Raw genomic sequence first — 13,230 nt, 5'->3', positions numbered from 1 at the left:
TTCAAATGTGAATCACAAACGGAACTCTATTCTGGTTAAATATAATAATATTGTATTGTACCATACAATTAATGAACAAAAGCCAGATTTAAAACACTTGCCTCTGTGCTCTGCCATGTATGTTAAAAGAATAAAAATACACAGGAAAATCATGAGAAAATAATCAAGATTTTATACTTTGTGGGTGATCTATTGAATTATTAAACACTTCTGTCTTTAACATCTTGTAAGTACAACACCGTACAGAAATGTTGTCAAACTTACTTGACCTTTTAGTAAAATAATTAGGTTTTGTCATCACCAAGGCAGGTACAGTGAAACATTTTCATCCCCTGCTTTGCACACTGTTTTAATGTACAGAACAAACCTTTGTCTTGTTTGGGCTTCTCTTACTGCGTGTGTGTGTGTGTGTGTGTGTGTGGGTGTGGGTGGAGTATAACATGAAGTTTATGGAGCTTCTTTAGTGACCTGTAAAAATTTCTGCTTAAACTGAGACAATATTGACTTAGTCTCAGATAAAACTGTGCTTTAAAGTTATCAAACAATACCGAAGCAGTCGATACATGAAATTCATACAGTCCATATAGTTTTTAGGTGTAACATTTTTTTTCTTTTCTTTCAACTTAAACTGTAAGGGAAGAGTCAGTTAAAGAACTTATTCTATTTACTGTTGTACTGAAGCAAGTGTCCTTTAGTGAGGCAGTAGTTCAGTGGCTGACTCAAGTGTAATTAACTTGGAAGGATGCTGCAAGAAAACATTTGTCTCAGATTTTCTTCTTATAAAGGTGTGCTCACTACTTACTGTACCTTTATATACAGTTGTATAAGAGTTAAATACACATACATGTGTAGTTCTTTGGGAGATTTCAGTGCTTTCTACTTTGATTACAATTATGTAAGATTAAATCCAATATGCACTGTTTTCTTTGATTTGAAAAATCTTAATTTTCTTTTTATATTGTGGCTCTTCTTTTTTCCCCTTACAGATATCAGAAATTTCCTTTTTTTTTTTTTAATGTGTGCTTTATTGGAAGTAATTTGATTTATGATCTTTTCTGTTAACAGATGCTGTGAAGGGATAGAAGATGAAAATACTCAAGAAGGACAAGCAGCAGGTTTGTGTTATTACCATGCATGTACACAAGAAAAGTAGGCCATTCATAAAAGCCTTTATACACAGCTGCTTTGATACTGGATAAAACATAATTATAAATGTAATTTTGGAAACACTCTTGAGTAGATTCATCATGTAAATCTTTGACATTTATTCACTTAACTCGCTTAACATCTCCCAGGGTAAGTTTGTTACTGTTGACATGCATTGTTGGAGGCTGCCGGTTTACAGAATGCTGACAGGATAAATGCTGTCGTCTCTGAACAATATAAGTACTGAACTCACCCCAACACTTCTCTCTTGCCACAGTTCATCATTGTAGTGAGCAAGATCATTATTTCCAGTGTAAAGAGTGCACTGACGTGTAGCAACAATTTTACACTGCAGGAAAACAAAACAGTTAATTTGTGCATTTCTGATTCACAATTCTGCAATAGATAGGCTCTGGTAATTATTAATCTATGTTAGCTCTGGTTGAGCAGGTAGAGCCCTCAAATCGGAAAATCAATGGCCAGAGGGCTGTGTTTTGAACTTTTCTTTGGCAACCTTAGTCACTGTTCCTCTTCACCCTTTGGACAACTTTTTTTTATTTGATTACACTTAAAGGTTCACACCATGGCAAAAAGTACAGTGTATATAGCAGTTAAAATGAAAAGAATCCTACATTGCAACAGCTTGTCTTTAATGTCCTGGAAATTATGTGTCAGTAGATCTGCTTCACAATGACTGTGTTATTGCTCACTCTGGAGTCACTTGCAATATGAGGTTGTATGATGAGTTTGTTTAATGTGAAACTGATTGATTGTATCCATAAAAAAGTCTCTGATAGCGCAGGTTTTGAGGTTGAATCCGTACTCTTCAGTACTCTGCGCTCCATCTTCTACATTAAGTCATCTGAAAAACTTGTTTTGCCATTTTGTGTCAAACCCTCTTGTTCATGCGGTTGTAGAAATGTCCTGTATTTTAGTATTACTTTGGTGCTTTTAGATGTTGGCTTGCGCTTTGTAATATTTACGAGTCAAGCTGAGCAGAGTGATGAGTCAGAGGTTTTGTTAGTGAGAGGCGACACAGCAGTCTCTCAGCTGGGCATATGAGGCTACCATACCGCAGTAACAGGGTGCCAGCACTGTCATAACAGCAGAACGTGATCCTTCAGTCATTATGATCATTATTTGCTGCTTTTATCTTCCTCGGTAATGAATTTAAGGAATAGGTAAAGTTGGTAATAGGTAGAAACTGGTGGAAAATGATGAGAGTAAAAACTCTGAACAACCTCTGAAGTCTCATATATTGAACTTTCTGTTCAACAAAGGGCACATTTGTACAAATATAGCTGACCTGACAAGCTTTGCACTTGTACTGTCAAATTTCCAGCTCTGAGGGTGGCAGTGTGTGAGCATGAAGAGACTTTCCCTAAGTTCAGTGTGGCTGTAATGCATAGAGACTCGGTGACACTGACATCTATGGTTTGAGATTATTCCATATAAGTTATGACTCTTTTTTGCAAGAAATTCATTTAATTGAAAATGTTTATTTTTACAGGCATACATAAACATAATGATTACTGAGGAAAATACAAATATTTTTTTGAAAATCATTTTTGTGAAGTACGGAAAATTCCTCAAGCAGTTTATGACAAACTGAAACTTCAAGGTGACTTTTTTCATTGTTTTTTTTGACTGTGTAAACAATCTCTCATTTTGAATGCACCAGGGTTTCTTGTTTTCTACTGCCAAAATAAGCTTGCTATTGATGGTAAACTTCGGCTAGCAGCAGTCTTCTATCACTGGCTGGTGAGTCACTACTGGCTTAGATGTGAAAGTAACACAGTTTTATGATAATGACTCTTAAAAAAACAAACAAAAAAAACAACCTTACTTTTTTTATTAATGTTTATTCATATAATACTGCACAAATTAGAATATGTGCATATATCTATACATTAATACATAAACACGAAAAAGTCCACAGTTCTAACATTTCTGTCTTACAAATAACAAAAAACCCTCAATTTAAGATACAATTTTTTCCAGTTTAGTCCTGCGTGAAAAGAAACAAAAACAACAATAAGAAGAAATCAAAGAGGAAAAAAATACAGAAGATAGCTGAAGACCTGTATTTCTTGTGTCGCTTAACCATTTCCTGACAAATCTGTTTTGAGTTGTAGTCTTGCAGGATTTTTTTTTTCCATATTAAGGTTATCCTTTAGCCAATATCTCCAGTGTATTTTACTAGGAAGTTTTGGTTTCATCCAAGAAGCTATTAAAACAAAAAATAAGAGCAGAGTTCTTAACAGCTATATCAGTTTTCCATCTCTTATATTGAATGTGTGCCTAATATAGAGAGCAGTTAATCTAAAATCTGTTTACCGTATTTCCCGGACTACAAAGCGCACCTGAATATTAGCCGCACAAGCTAAAATCAGGGGAAAATCCTGTTTTGTACATACATTAGCCGCACCTGACCAAAAGCCGCAGGTGTTTCAATATTGACTTATCATATGTAAGAGAATATGCACAAAGCGAATTGTCAGGAAAGAGATGGCTGTTTGGAGACACACCCCTTTTATTAATATTTTGAAAAACAAGTTATGGGTACATATTTGCACATGTGCTGTGCTTCATAAATGAGTAACAAATGTAGTACATAACAGTAACCTACAGCACACCAGAAAAATAGATTCAGACTACCTTTTAGGCTCAGGTGCAGTGACACGGCTTTAACAAGAAGAAAAGTCAGTCATTCACCACCATCTTCCTGCGCACTAAAACCACCAAAGTCCTCTTCTCCAGTGTTGGAAACGAACAGGCTCAGGATGGCTTCGTCATCCACTCTCAGCTTCTTTCCTTCGTTGTCACTTTCAAAACCAAAGATAATCCTCATTGTCATTGTCAGTGTCGGAGTCGAACACCCTCTGAAGGGCCGTGGCGGTGTCCTCCTCTTCATCATGCAGCAGTCCAGCCCTTCGAAATCCGTTGGTGATCGTTGATGTTTGCACACTTTTCCACGCTGTCAGAATCCACCGGGATTGAGCACAACTTGCTTTTCGCAAGTTTATCGCCGCTCGTCATCCACGACTCCCGCTGAACGCGTAGTGCTACTTTGAAGTTTGTTTTTCGCGCTACTTGTACGGCACTATGTTGCCTGGCGGATGGACATGTGACCAACATACCACTCTTGAACCCCGATCCTTCCGCCAGGCAACGTAGTGCCGTACAACAGCGGAACAAACAAAACAAATCGTCTTACGATATCACAAAAATCATGGACAATCCATAGAAAAGCCGCACCTGACTAAAAGCCGCAGGGTTCAAAGCTTGTGCAAAAAGTAGCGGCTTATAGCCCGACAATTACGGTAATCTCTTCTTGAACATCTTTCCAGAAATGCATTTCTGTACAAATAATTCTGATATATTCATTCTGGTGGAAATTGTTCTACCTGGTATGGTAATCCAGTATAATACCTTGCCAAATTATTTTGTGTTGAGTGAAACTTGTGGAAATAAACATATTTTGTGTTCTAACACTGTGTCCTCGACCTGAGTCCTCTCACACAGGACACAGTACAGCTTTGTTAACTCAGATTTGTCTTGGTTAAGCTAGTTTAAGGTCATCTTATCTGCTAACTCCAGAAATACAGAAGTTTTCTCTTTTTACTCTCTGATTCAGGCGTTGTTGTATTGGTGCAGTGGCTGTGTTAATTAGTCTGTTTATTTGACTTGTGTATAATCATTTGTAGTGGCATGAAAAGGCTGAGGGCCTTTATCAGTATCAGTGAAGTTACAGTATCTGTGCTTGGTCTGTAATATTGTTTGGGAATGTTTGGATGCAGCCAAATAATTCCTTGTCTACACTGGCACACTAAATCACGGTTAAGATAACAAAACATGTCAGCAGTAGAATTGGTATGAAAGGGAAAGAGCTTCATCCTTAAATAATTTAGTTTCTGTTTTAGGCAGTGTGCAATCTTACTTAAGGCTTACATCAGTTTGTTTACATGAGAAAAGTGATGAGATTTTCACTGTCGCAGTGATGGTGTGTCTGGCATCTTTCAAGTGGCCATCAACTTGTCTGGTTATCTTCCTGCCACATCTCGAAGCCACAGTGATAATGTCATCACGGCACAGTGATGTGGAGGAAACTAATGTCTGTGTGGTAATGTTTGTACAAGGCTGCTGCAAGATGTTGGGAAAATGATAACAAAAGTGAGACAATGTTGATTGTTCAAAAAGAGATGGCAGGGAAATATTTTTGTGTAGTGAGGGTAGAGATCGCTTGTAGGAGCAGGACAGATGGTAGGAGTCCCGAATTTATGTTTTGAAGTCTTTAAAAACGGATTCGTCCAGCTGGTAACAATTCTCTTAACAAAAAAAAATACTCTGTGTGTTTATGTCTCCTTTGAGGTAACTGTTTTGCCAGCTACTAAATCCTGTGTAACTACAGTTTGGTCAGTAGATTTTTGGACCATAAGCCCGTGTATTTCATTGTAGCTTTTCCATTGTACACCAGCAGATTGTAATAGATAGATTTTAAACAGTCTAGACTGGTTAAAGTGCGCACTTTCAGATTTAATTCAAGGGGTTGACAAAAGTATTGCATAAACTGTTTAGAATCCAGCCCTTTTATACATAGTCTCCCATTTTCAGGGGGCCAAAAGTTGGAAAGATGGGAGAGTTGCTTCATGGGCAAGTGAAGCCTATTCCTTCATTATTCCAAAACAAACTAATTGATTCCAAGTACTGACTTGCTTTTGGTAGCTATTTGTTTAAATCCTCAGCATTAGGTCAAAGAGATGTTGATGTAGTTGGAGGATGCCATCATTAGTCTTGGAACTTGAACTACCGATCAGACAGATTTAAAACAACCCAAAAAACTTGAGGATTGGCCAAATCAACAATGTTGTACGTACTTAAAAACAAGTCACTCACCATCACAGGAACAACAAATCGGCCTCATAGACCAATTCAGTTTTTTTTTTTTTTTTTTTTTAATATACTGTCAAATCACAACAGCAGTTGCCCCAAGGCACTTTACTGTAAGGTAAGGTAAAGGCCCTACAATAATACAAAGAAAACAGAGAAAACCCAAGCAAGCTTTGGCGACAGTGGAAAAGAAACTCCCTTTTAACAGGAAGAAACCTCCAGCAGAACCAGGCTCAGGGAGGGGTGGCCATCTGCTGCGACTGGTTGGGGGTAAGTGGATGAAGACAGGACAAAGACACGCTGTTGAAGCGAGCCAGAGATTAATAATGGCTCATAATTAAATGCAGAGAGGTGTATAAACACAGTGAGTGAAAAAGTTGACTGAAGAAAAAGCACTGCATCATGGGACTCCCCCAGCAGCCTAGACCTAGACCACTGAAGATAACAAAAGTTGGATGATCACACAAATTTTTTTCCTTGGTTAAGTAAAACTTCTTTCACAACATCTGCCAAGAACACTCATGACAAGGTAGGCATTTCATTGACAAGGTCTAGAATCAAGAGGCGCTTTCATGAATGTAAACACAGAGGGTTTACGACAAGCGGCAAATCACTGGTTACACTCAGCAGCAAGAAGACCAAATAATCTTAAAAAAAAAAAGATTTTGTCCAGTTCTGGAAATAACTGAACAAAGATTAAGATGAACTTGCATCAGAATGATGGGAAAAGTATGGAGAATACTATTGTATTGTAACCAGAATTCTCATGTGACTGCTGATAGAGGTAGCAGTATGAATTTTGAAGTTTACAAGGTTCAAGGTAACTTTATTTATACCCATAGGCAAGGTAAATTTGCTTTACAGAAAAAATGATAGCATTTGGCATCCCTTCAAAAACACACATACCTAATAAAGATATAAACCTCCCTGTAGCACATATATAGTAATTTAAAAAACTATACACTCTGCTCAGATTCAGCCAAATGCTGGCAAACTGATTGAACAGTGCTTCACAGAGCAAATGGGTAATGACCCAAAGCATAGTGAAAAAGCCAAACCATTTTAGATTTTAGGAAATCGCTGACTGCGAGATATTTTCATCTAAGTATTAAAAATGGAGGACTATGTGTGGCTGTAATTCTAAAGCACTTAATGTAATATTATTGTGAAACAACTGGCATTAAAGCTGAAAGTCTACACCTCAGTCACACATTGATTGTTTGCTTTAAATCTAGCATTTGAGCTCTCTGCAAATTCTAAAAGGTAAAAAAAAAGGAATTTTCCTAAAATGTGATAACTAAAAATGAAAATAGCTACAAAAAGATGAATTCAAATCAAGCATATTATTCTGGATAAACAACGTCCAGCATTATTTTAAACAGGGAAAATTTCCCAAACTATCCAGCATTACACCATCACCATAGAACTATCTGCTATGTCAATTAAAGCCCTAACTGTTGCAAATACCCAGAAAATGACAAATTAAGTACAGTTAGCGCCATAGGATTTTGGACAATGAAACATTTATTGTAGCTTTACACTACCACAGTTATTTTAATGAAGAAAATCTGCCTCCAGCTGAAGTAATTAAAAAGCAGTACAAAACAGCATGACGTTTAACTTCCTTTAACTGGTTACTTTCAGTATGAATCAATCTATGCATTGCTATAAATGGACAGAAAATGCCTTTCTCAAAATCTTAGTTTTTAGTAGTTGTGCAGTTTGATAGTTTATTTAATAATTAAACAAATTTATAACAGCTCTAGCTGTGCATAAAAGATGATGATTTGTAGCTGTGATGGCACCATTCCAGGTTTAGTTCCTCTGTATCTGACAAGTGTATTTAAAGAGAACTATTCTGTATGCTGAAGCTTGATTTTTATTTTTTATTTTTCTTTCTTTCACCATCACAATCCATGAATCAGCAAGTGTATGAAACCGTGATATCTGCACTTCAAGGTAAAGCAAAGAAAGGACGGAATTCTTTTCTGTCTGTGAGGCCTAGATTCAGTCACTTTGATCATTTTTGTACCAAGCAGCTGAAAGATCCGTCTGCAGCCCTCCATCCTCCTGCGCCTCCTTCCATCTTTATTTATTTATTTAGTTTTATAGGGAGTAACAAGAATGTGGCTGTCCTCTAAGCTGGAGTTCCCTTCCTTTAGCATTTTGGTGGAGTCTCCTTTCTTTATTCTAAGTTTCTTCATTCGCTGAAAGCACATTTTTCTACTCTCACAGAAATGCTACACATGACAGGTTTTCTTGGATCAGAACAGACCTTTGGGGTTTGACTAAAACATTATCGCGTTTGATATAGTAAAGGCACCAAACCTGTATTACTTTAGCTGATAGAAGTTATTTACATGGATGTTATTTAGAATTTCTCCCTATTTAGAAGTTGTAAGTAGTTAAAAACTGTAAAGATAAAATACATTTATGTGCTAAAGCATAAAGTTTTCTGTGTAGAAAAAAAATCTGCGTGGGTAGAGTTTATATAATCAAGTGCCTTAAAACTCCATTAGGGTGTGTAAGGAAGACCAAAATGCTACTGAACCTAAAACAGGATGTGTAGTTACACACTCATATTTCCAACATGTAGTCTGGCATCACCAGACTACAAAGTTAAATTAGTCAAAAATCTTTTAGTATAGTTTTAAGTTCAAGGGCATGCTAACAGTGGACAGAAGCCATATTCATCTTAATGCAGCTGGATACACCTGTAACCAGTTCTTCAAACCAATTACATGTCCACGTTTTAGTAAAAATAATTGTATTTCGAGTATCTTCATTGTTAGAATCTTTAGCATTATATATCGATCAGTGTTATTGATTGTATCACTTTTTGAAATATAGTATCAGTGCTGTGCTGATAGTCTAAATTCATGTTTTCCCACAGATTTTTGTGATAGTGCAGTGAGGTTTGTACATGAAAGAAGACACACCCATACTGACTTAAACAACACTATATGTTTTTTGAAAATGAATGGCAATTAATAGTAATAGTCAACTCCCTCTCTACTGGGTCTCATATCTAAGATGGACTACTGTGTATCCTTGATTAGCTGTGCAGAAGCACATGAACAGGTTTTCACCTGCTGTAGGTTCAGGTCAGAGTGGCCCAGCAGCTTGCACCGGCATTACTGTCACCAGCTGCAATCTGCGACAGTGGACTTGAAGTGTCTCTGGGGATGAGAGGCAAGTTAACGGTATTCAGCATTGCTGCGACTGCGACCTGGTCATCCAGCTGGTGGGGAAAGAAGATAGGAATGGGTGGGGCTAGCGGTTTAGCATGGACTGAGCTGGAGAACGATTGAAATAATTTTTGAACTGCTATTGAACATTTTAGATGCAGTCAATGCTTAGAATAGCTGCTATGTTTAACCTGCATCATGACGTCAACTCAAGGAGTTGACGGAACCCTGATCTCCACGTTGTTTTTAAAGGCATCTTTAATTTTACTGCCAAAACTTTTCCCTCATTGTTCATATGTCTAATCTTTCACGAAGATGAGCAGTGGTGAAAGAGCGCTTAGCCTAGCCTGAGTGTTTGTCACATTTACCAGTTTTGCCTGTTGTTCCATCTTTGAAAGGAAGCAGGAGCATTGATGAGACTGCAGTACCCGTGGTCTATATTCGTGACAGAGAGATAGATGTGCACGCGCGTGTGTGTGTGTGTGTGTTTTGCTTATTTGCGGGGCAGTATTATTGATTCATAGGCCGTGTGATTGCAGCCTCCCTCAGTTGTGTTTGGTTGGTTTTACTGGACAGGCAGAGGCTGCTACACTGCAGCACGTCACTGGAGGCTGTGTGTGTTTGTGTGAGGACAGTGGGAGACGGTGTGTAAAGAGAAAAACCGTGCATTTTTTATGCATGTAGTCATCCTTGTAAGCACATTGAACCGTGAAGATGTGTGTGTGTGTGTGTGTGTGTGTGTGTGTGTGTGTGTGTGTGTGTGTGTGTGTGTGTGTGTGCACGCACGTGTGCGAATGAGTGTGTGGTGGTGTGTGTCTAAAACGGGCATGTATGTCCATGTAGTCAGTCATGTAAGCACATTGAGCCATGGAGTGCCAGTGTGGGAGTGAGGAAGACAGTTAATGTCTGTGTGCACGCCTGTGTAGTCAGTCATGTAAGCACATTGAGCCATGACACGATGCCATGATGCTGTGTGCGTGTGTGTACCCGTGTGCGTCGGGGGGAGGGCTACTGTTGCTATGTTGTTGTGAAGATGGATGGCAGCGGCTCAGGTCATTACTGATCCTGGGTTAGCTTAGCAGCTAATTTTAGCTTCTAGGTTACCCATAACTGTGTCTGAGCTTTTTTTTCTATATGAAGAGGCACAGGGAATGAAGGTGGAGCGAGCTGAGCGTGGAAGTATTTTCAGTGATTACATGCCTCAGATCATCTGAGGTTAGAGGTGTGAGTGACAAAGCTCCTGATTCTTCTGAGCCTCAAACCTGATGAGAATGTGTTACAGGTCTAATCCTCACATGATGCTTTGCGTTTCCATGCATCTATTTATTCAGTTTTGATCTAACAAGGGATTTTATTAAACAAATGAATAATGAAGTACACAGAAGACAAAAGAAGTTGGATCTTAACTTGAATCTTGGATCTTGTGTTTTAATTCAACTTTTACCCCAGTCTTCATTAAACTGAGAACTCTCACTTGTGTAACTAACAGTTTGCCTGTTATAACAATTTGATTTAAAACAAAGTTTTGCCCAAGTGTAAGAACAGTTTTTAACAGCTTTAAACAGTTTTTTTTTTTTTTTATATGATTATAAGGTTTTTGCTTAGTGGCAGGTTGACTTTCCTGTCATTGAATGTAATTCATACACATTGTTTCAGAGAAACTTGGGTAATTGAGCTCAGCTTTCATGCAGGCCATGAATTTGCATTAACCTACCTGCAGTTGCTGCACATCTCTTAGCTGCTTTGCAAATCACTCCACCGAACCTTGTTTCCTATGCTGCACTTACAGATTTGCAAATTTGTGTGTTTGCAGCACAACACTATTATGGTTAATCTGATAAAGGTTTAATGCTTTCTGTTCTTAGGCACATTCACACATTGTATGAGGTGTATGCGGAGTGAAATACTATATAAATACTAATGCGCATATATAAACACTCTGTGGTCTGTATTTATAAAAGGACTTATTTGAAAATGACATTTGCTGCAGAATGATCACATAAGATGGCTATCACTGATTTGTAGGATTTTTAGGTCATTATAATTTCAAAGCAGACACATTAGCTTTAAATTTAATGACTTTTCAAAAATAATGCAACTGTCTTCCTTGTGTACGTGTAGTTTCAGTGAAGTAATGAGTATGCTCTGCACAGGAAACTTGTGATCTACTGATCATTGTTTATTGGGTGTAGTTTAGTTAATAGAGATGTGCTTGCTTTGTGATATGGTCGTTGTTAGGTTTGTAGCATAAACCTATTCGCTGGAACGTTAAGACAATATAATTACACTGCTAAGCAAGACACAAATAGGCAAAGTTCTTCATGTTACTCGTGCACGGGAGAGAACCGGACAACCGCTTGACTCCAGTTGGTCTCGTCCGTCCTCCCATACACTATCCTTTTATTGAGGTTACATGAATATGCATAGGTTCATTAACATACGACGTCTACATACAAACAAAGAGTACCTTGCCTGTGTGTGTGTGTGTGTGTGTGTGTGTGTGTGTGTGTGTGTGTGTGTGTGTGTGAGGACTGCTGATCAAAGGGTCAAACATCCTTGGTCAGGAAGAGGGTAGCCTCCCCCTCACCCTAGATGGTTCATCCTAGATAACACGGTGAGGAAGTCCTGCAGTTCATCTAAACAAAGAGCACTTAGACTAGAACAGATGCAACTACGTTAATCCTACCATAAAATAATAAGACACGGTATGACCTCTCATGCTCCCAAAGTGCTGTCTAATACACACAAAGTTTGCAGACTATCAAGGATCAAAACCTCTACCAATCTACAACTAATTACAAAACTCTAAGCATATATAAGTAAATATTTCTAAGCATAAATGACAATCAACAATACAAATCTAACATTTCCCACCTTTTTGACCTTTATGCCTGAAAAGTTCCCAGGTATGAATACCTCATGTCTGACAGTTTCAATGCAAACATTTTTATACTCAGCATATGTCAAATCACCCTAAATTACTGAAAAGGTACACAGTTCAACAAATGTATTAGCAGTTATCCCATTCATTGAGCTCATCTCATGGCAAACTGCATCTTACGAGCAAACAAAGAAATTGTTAATTTAATAGTGAAAATAAAAAAGTAACATTTTCAAAAACATCTCAGCTTGGTAATGCTTGCTCCAGGTGTGCACATCACATGTCTCTCTGCAGAGTGGTTTGAGTTCTGCAGGGCGTCATGAATGTCTCTTCCAGTTGTTTCCATCGTTGTCCATAGGACCAGAGTCCAAATGTATGTAGAATAAACATTCAAACATACCAGTTGGTTTTGTTGTTTGTCAACATGGTTCTCAGCTATTTCCAAAGCTGCAGACCTCTCAGCACTCTAGTTTTATGGCCTCCCATCACCTCACTTCAGGCCTTCATCCTGCGAGGGGGATATTTATGACTCCTTCATTGTCCATGCTCTGCAGAGAAACACCTCTGTGGAAAGGGTGCAGGGTTCAGTTGTCTTACTGCTGTTATGATCCCAGCAGCCTTCAGAGTGTCATCGTATGCACAGTATAGTGGCACAGCATTAGGTGATGTTCATAGGAAACTGCTGTCATCACCACCATAGCTTCTGGTTCCTGTGCTTTCACAGAATCATGATGTCATCCCCGAACTCCTTCTGCGCTGTCGATGGAGCTTGGCACGCTCCCCATCCCCTGAGTGTTTATGTTCCAACGCTGCTGAAGGTTTAAGGCAGAGCACGTCGTACACCTTAGTCGTCTTCCTCAGCGTCAATATTGAATCTTTCATTGTATTTAAAATCTTGCTGTGGGAAGTCTCCTCTTGATTTCCTGGAAGCTTAGTAGCACAGCTCTCTGTGTGATGTCTGCTGTGCTGAAGATGATCTCTGATCCTCCTGAAGCCTCTCTCCCATCTTGTGGACGATCCTCTCCTCTATTTTGCAGGCAGTTTCATGGTCCTTGCTGTGGCTCCAAGGTCTGATCTCATGATGGGCCCCAACCAGCTTGACCTTTGACCTCAACCACTGCCTGG

At 38.6% G+C, this 13,230-nt stretch overlaps 1 protein-coding gene across 1 annotated transcript in view; it reads left to right on the top strand.

The window, feature by feature from the left end:
• The window catches only part of chd6 (chromodomain helicase DNA binding protein 6), a 99,887-nt gene that overhangs the window by 22,801 nt on the left and 63,856 nt on the right, over positions 1–13,230 (top strand). The window contains exon 2 of the mRNA XM_085457273.1: positions 1,066–1,115. Within this exon, the coding sequence (XP_085313399.1) occupies positions 1,086–1,115 (30 nt within the window). The 5' untranslated portion in view covers positions 1,066–1,085. The remainder of the gene's footprint in view (positions 1–1,065; positions 1,116–13,230) is intronic.

The sequence above is a fragment of the Copadichromis virginalis genome, linkage group LG5 (genome assembly GCF_057382275.1).
Source record: "Copadichromis virginalis isolate Kocher_CV1m ecotype Utaka linkage group LG5, C_Virginalis_male_GT1.1, whole genome shotgun sequence".
NCBI lineage: Eukaryota > Metazoa > Chordata > Actinopteri > Cichliformes > Cichlidae > Copadichromis > Copadichromis virginalis.
This window is presented reverse-complemented; position numbering and strand designations above follow the sequence as displayed.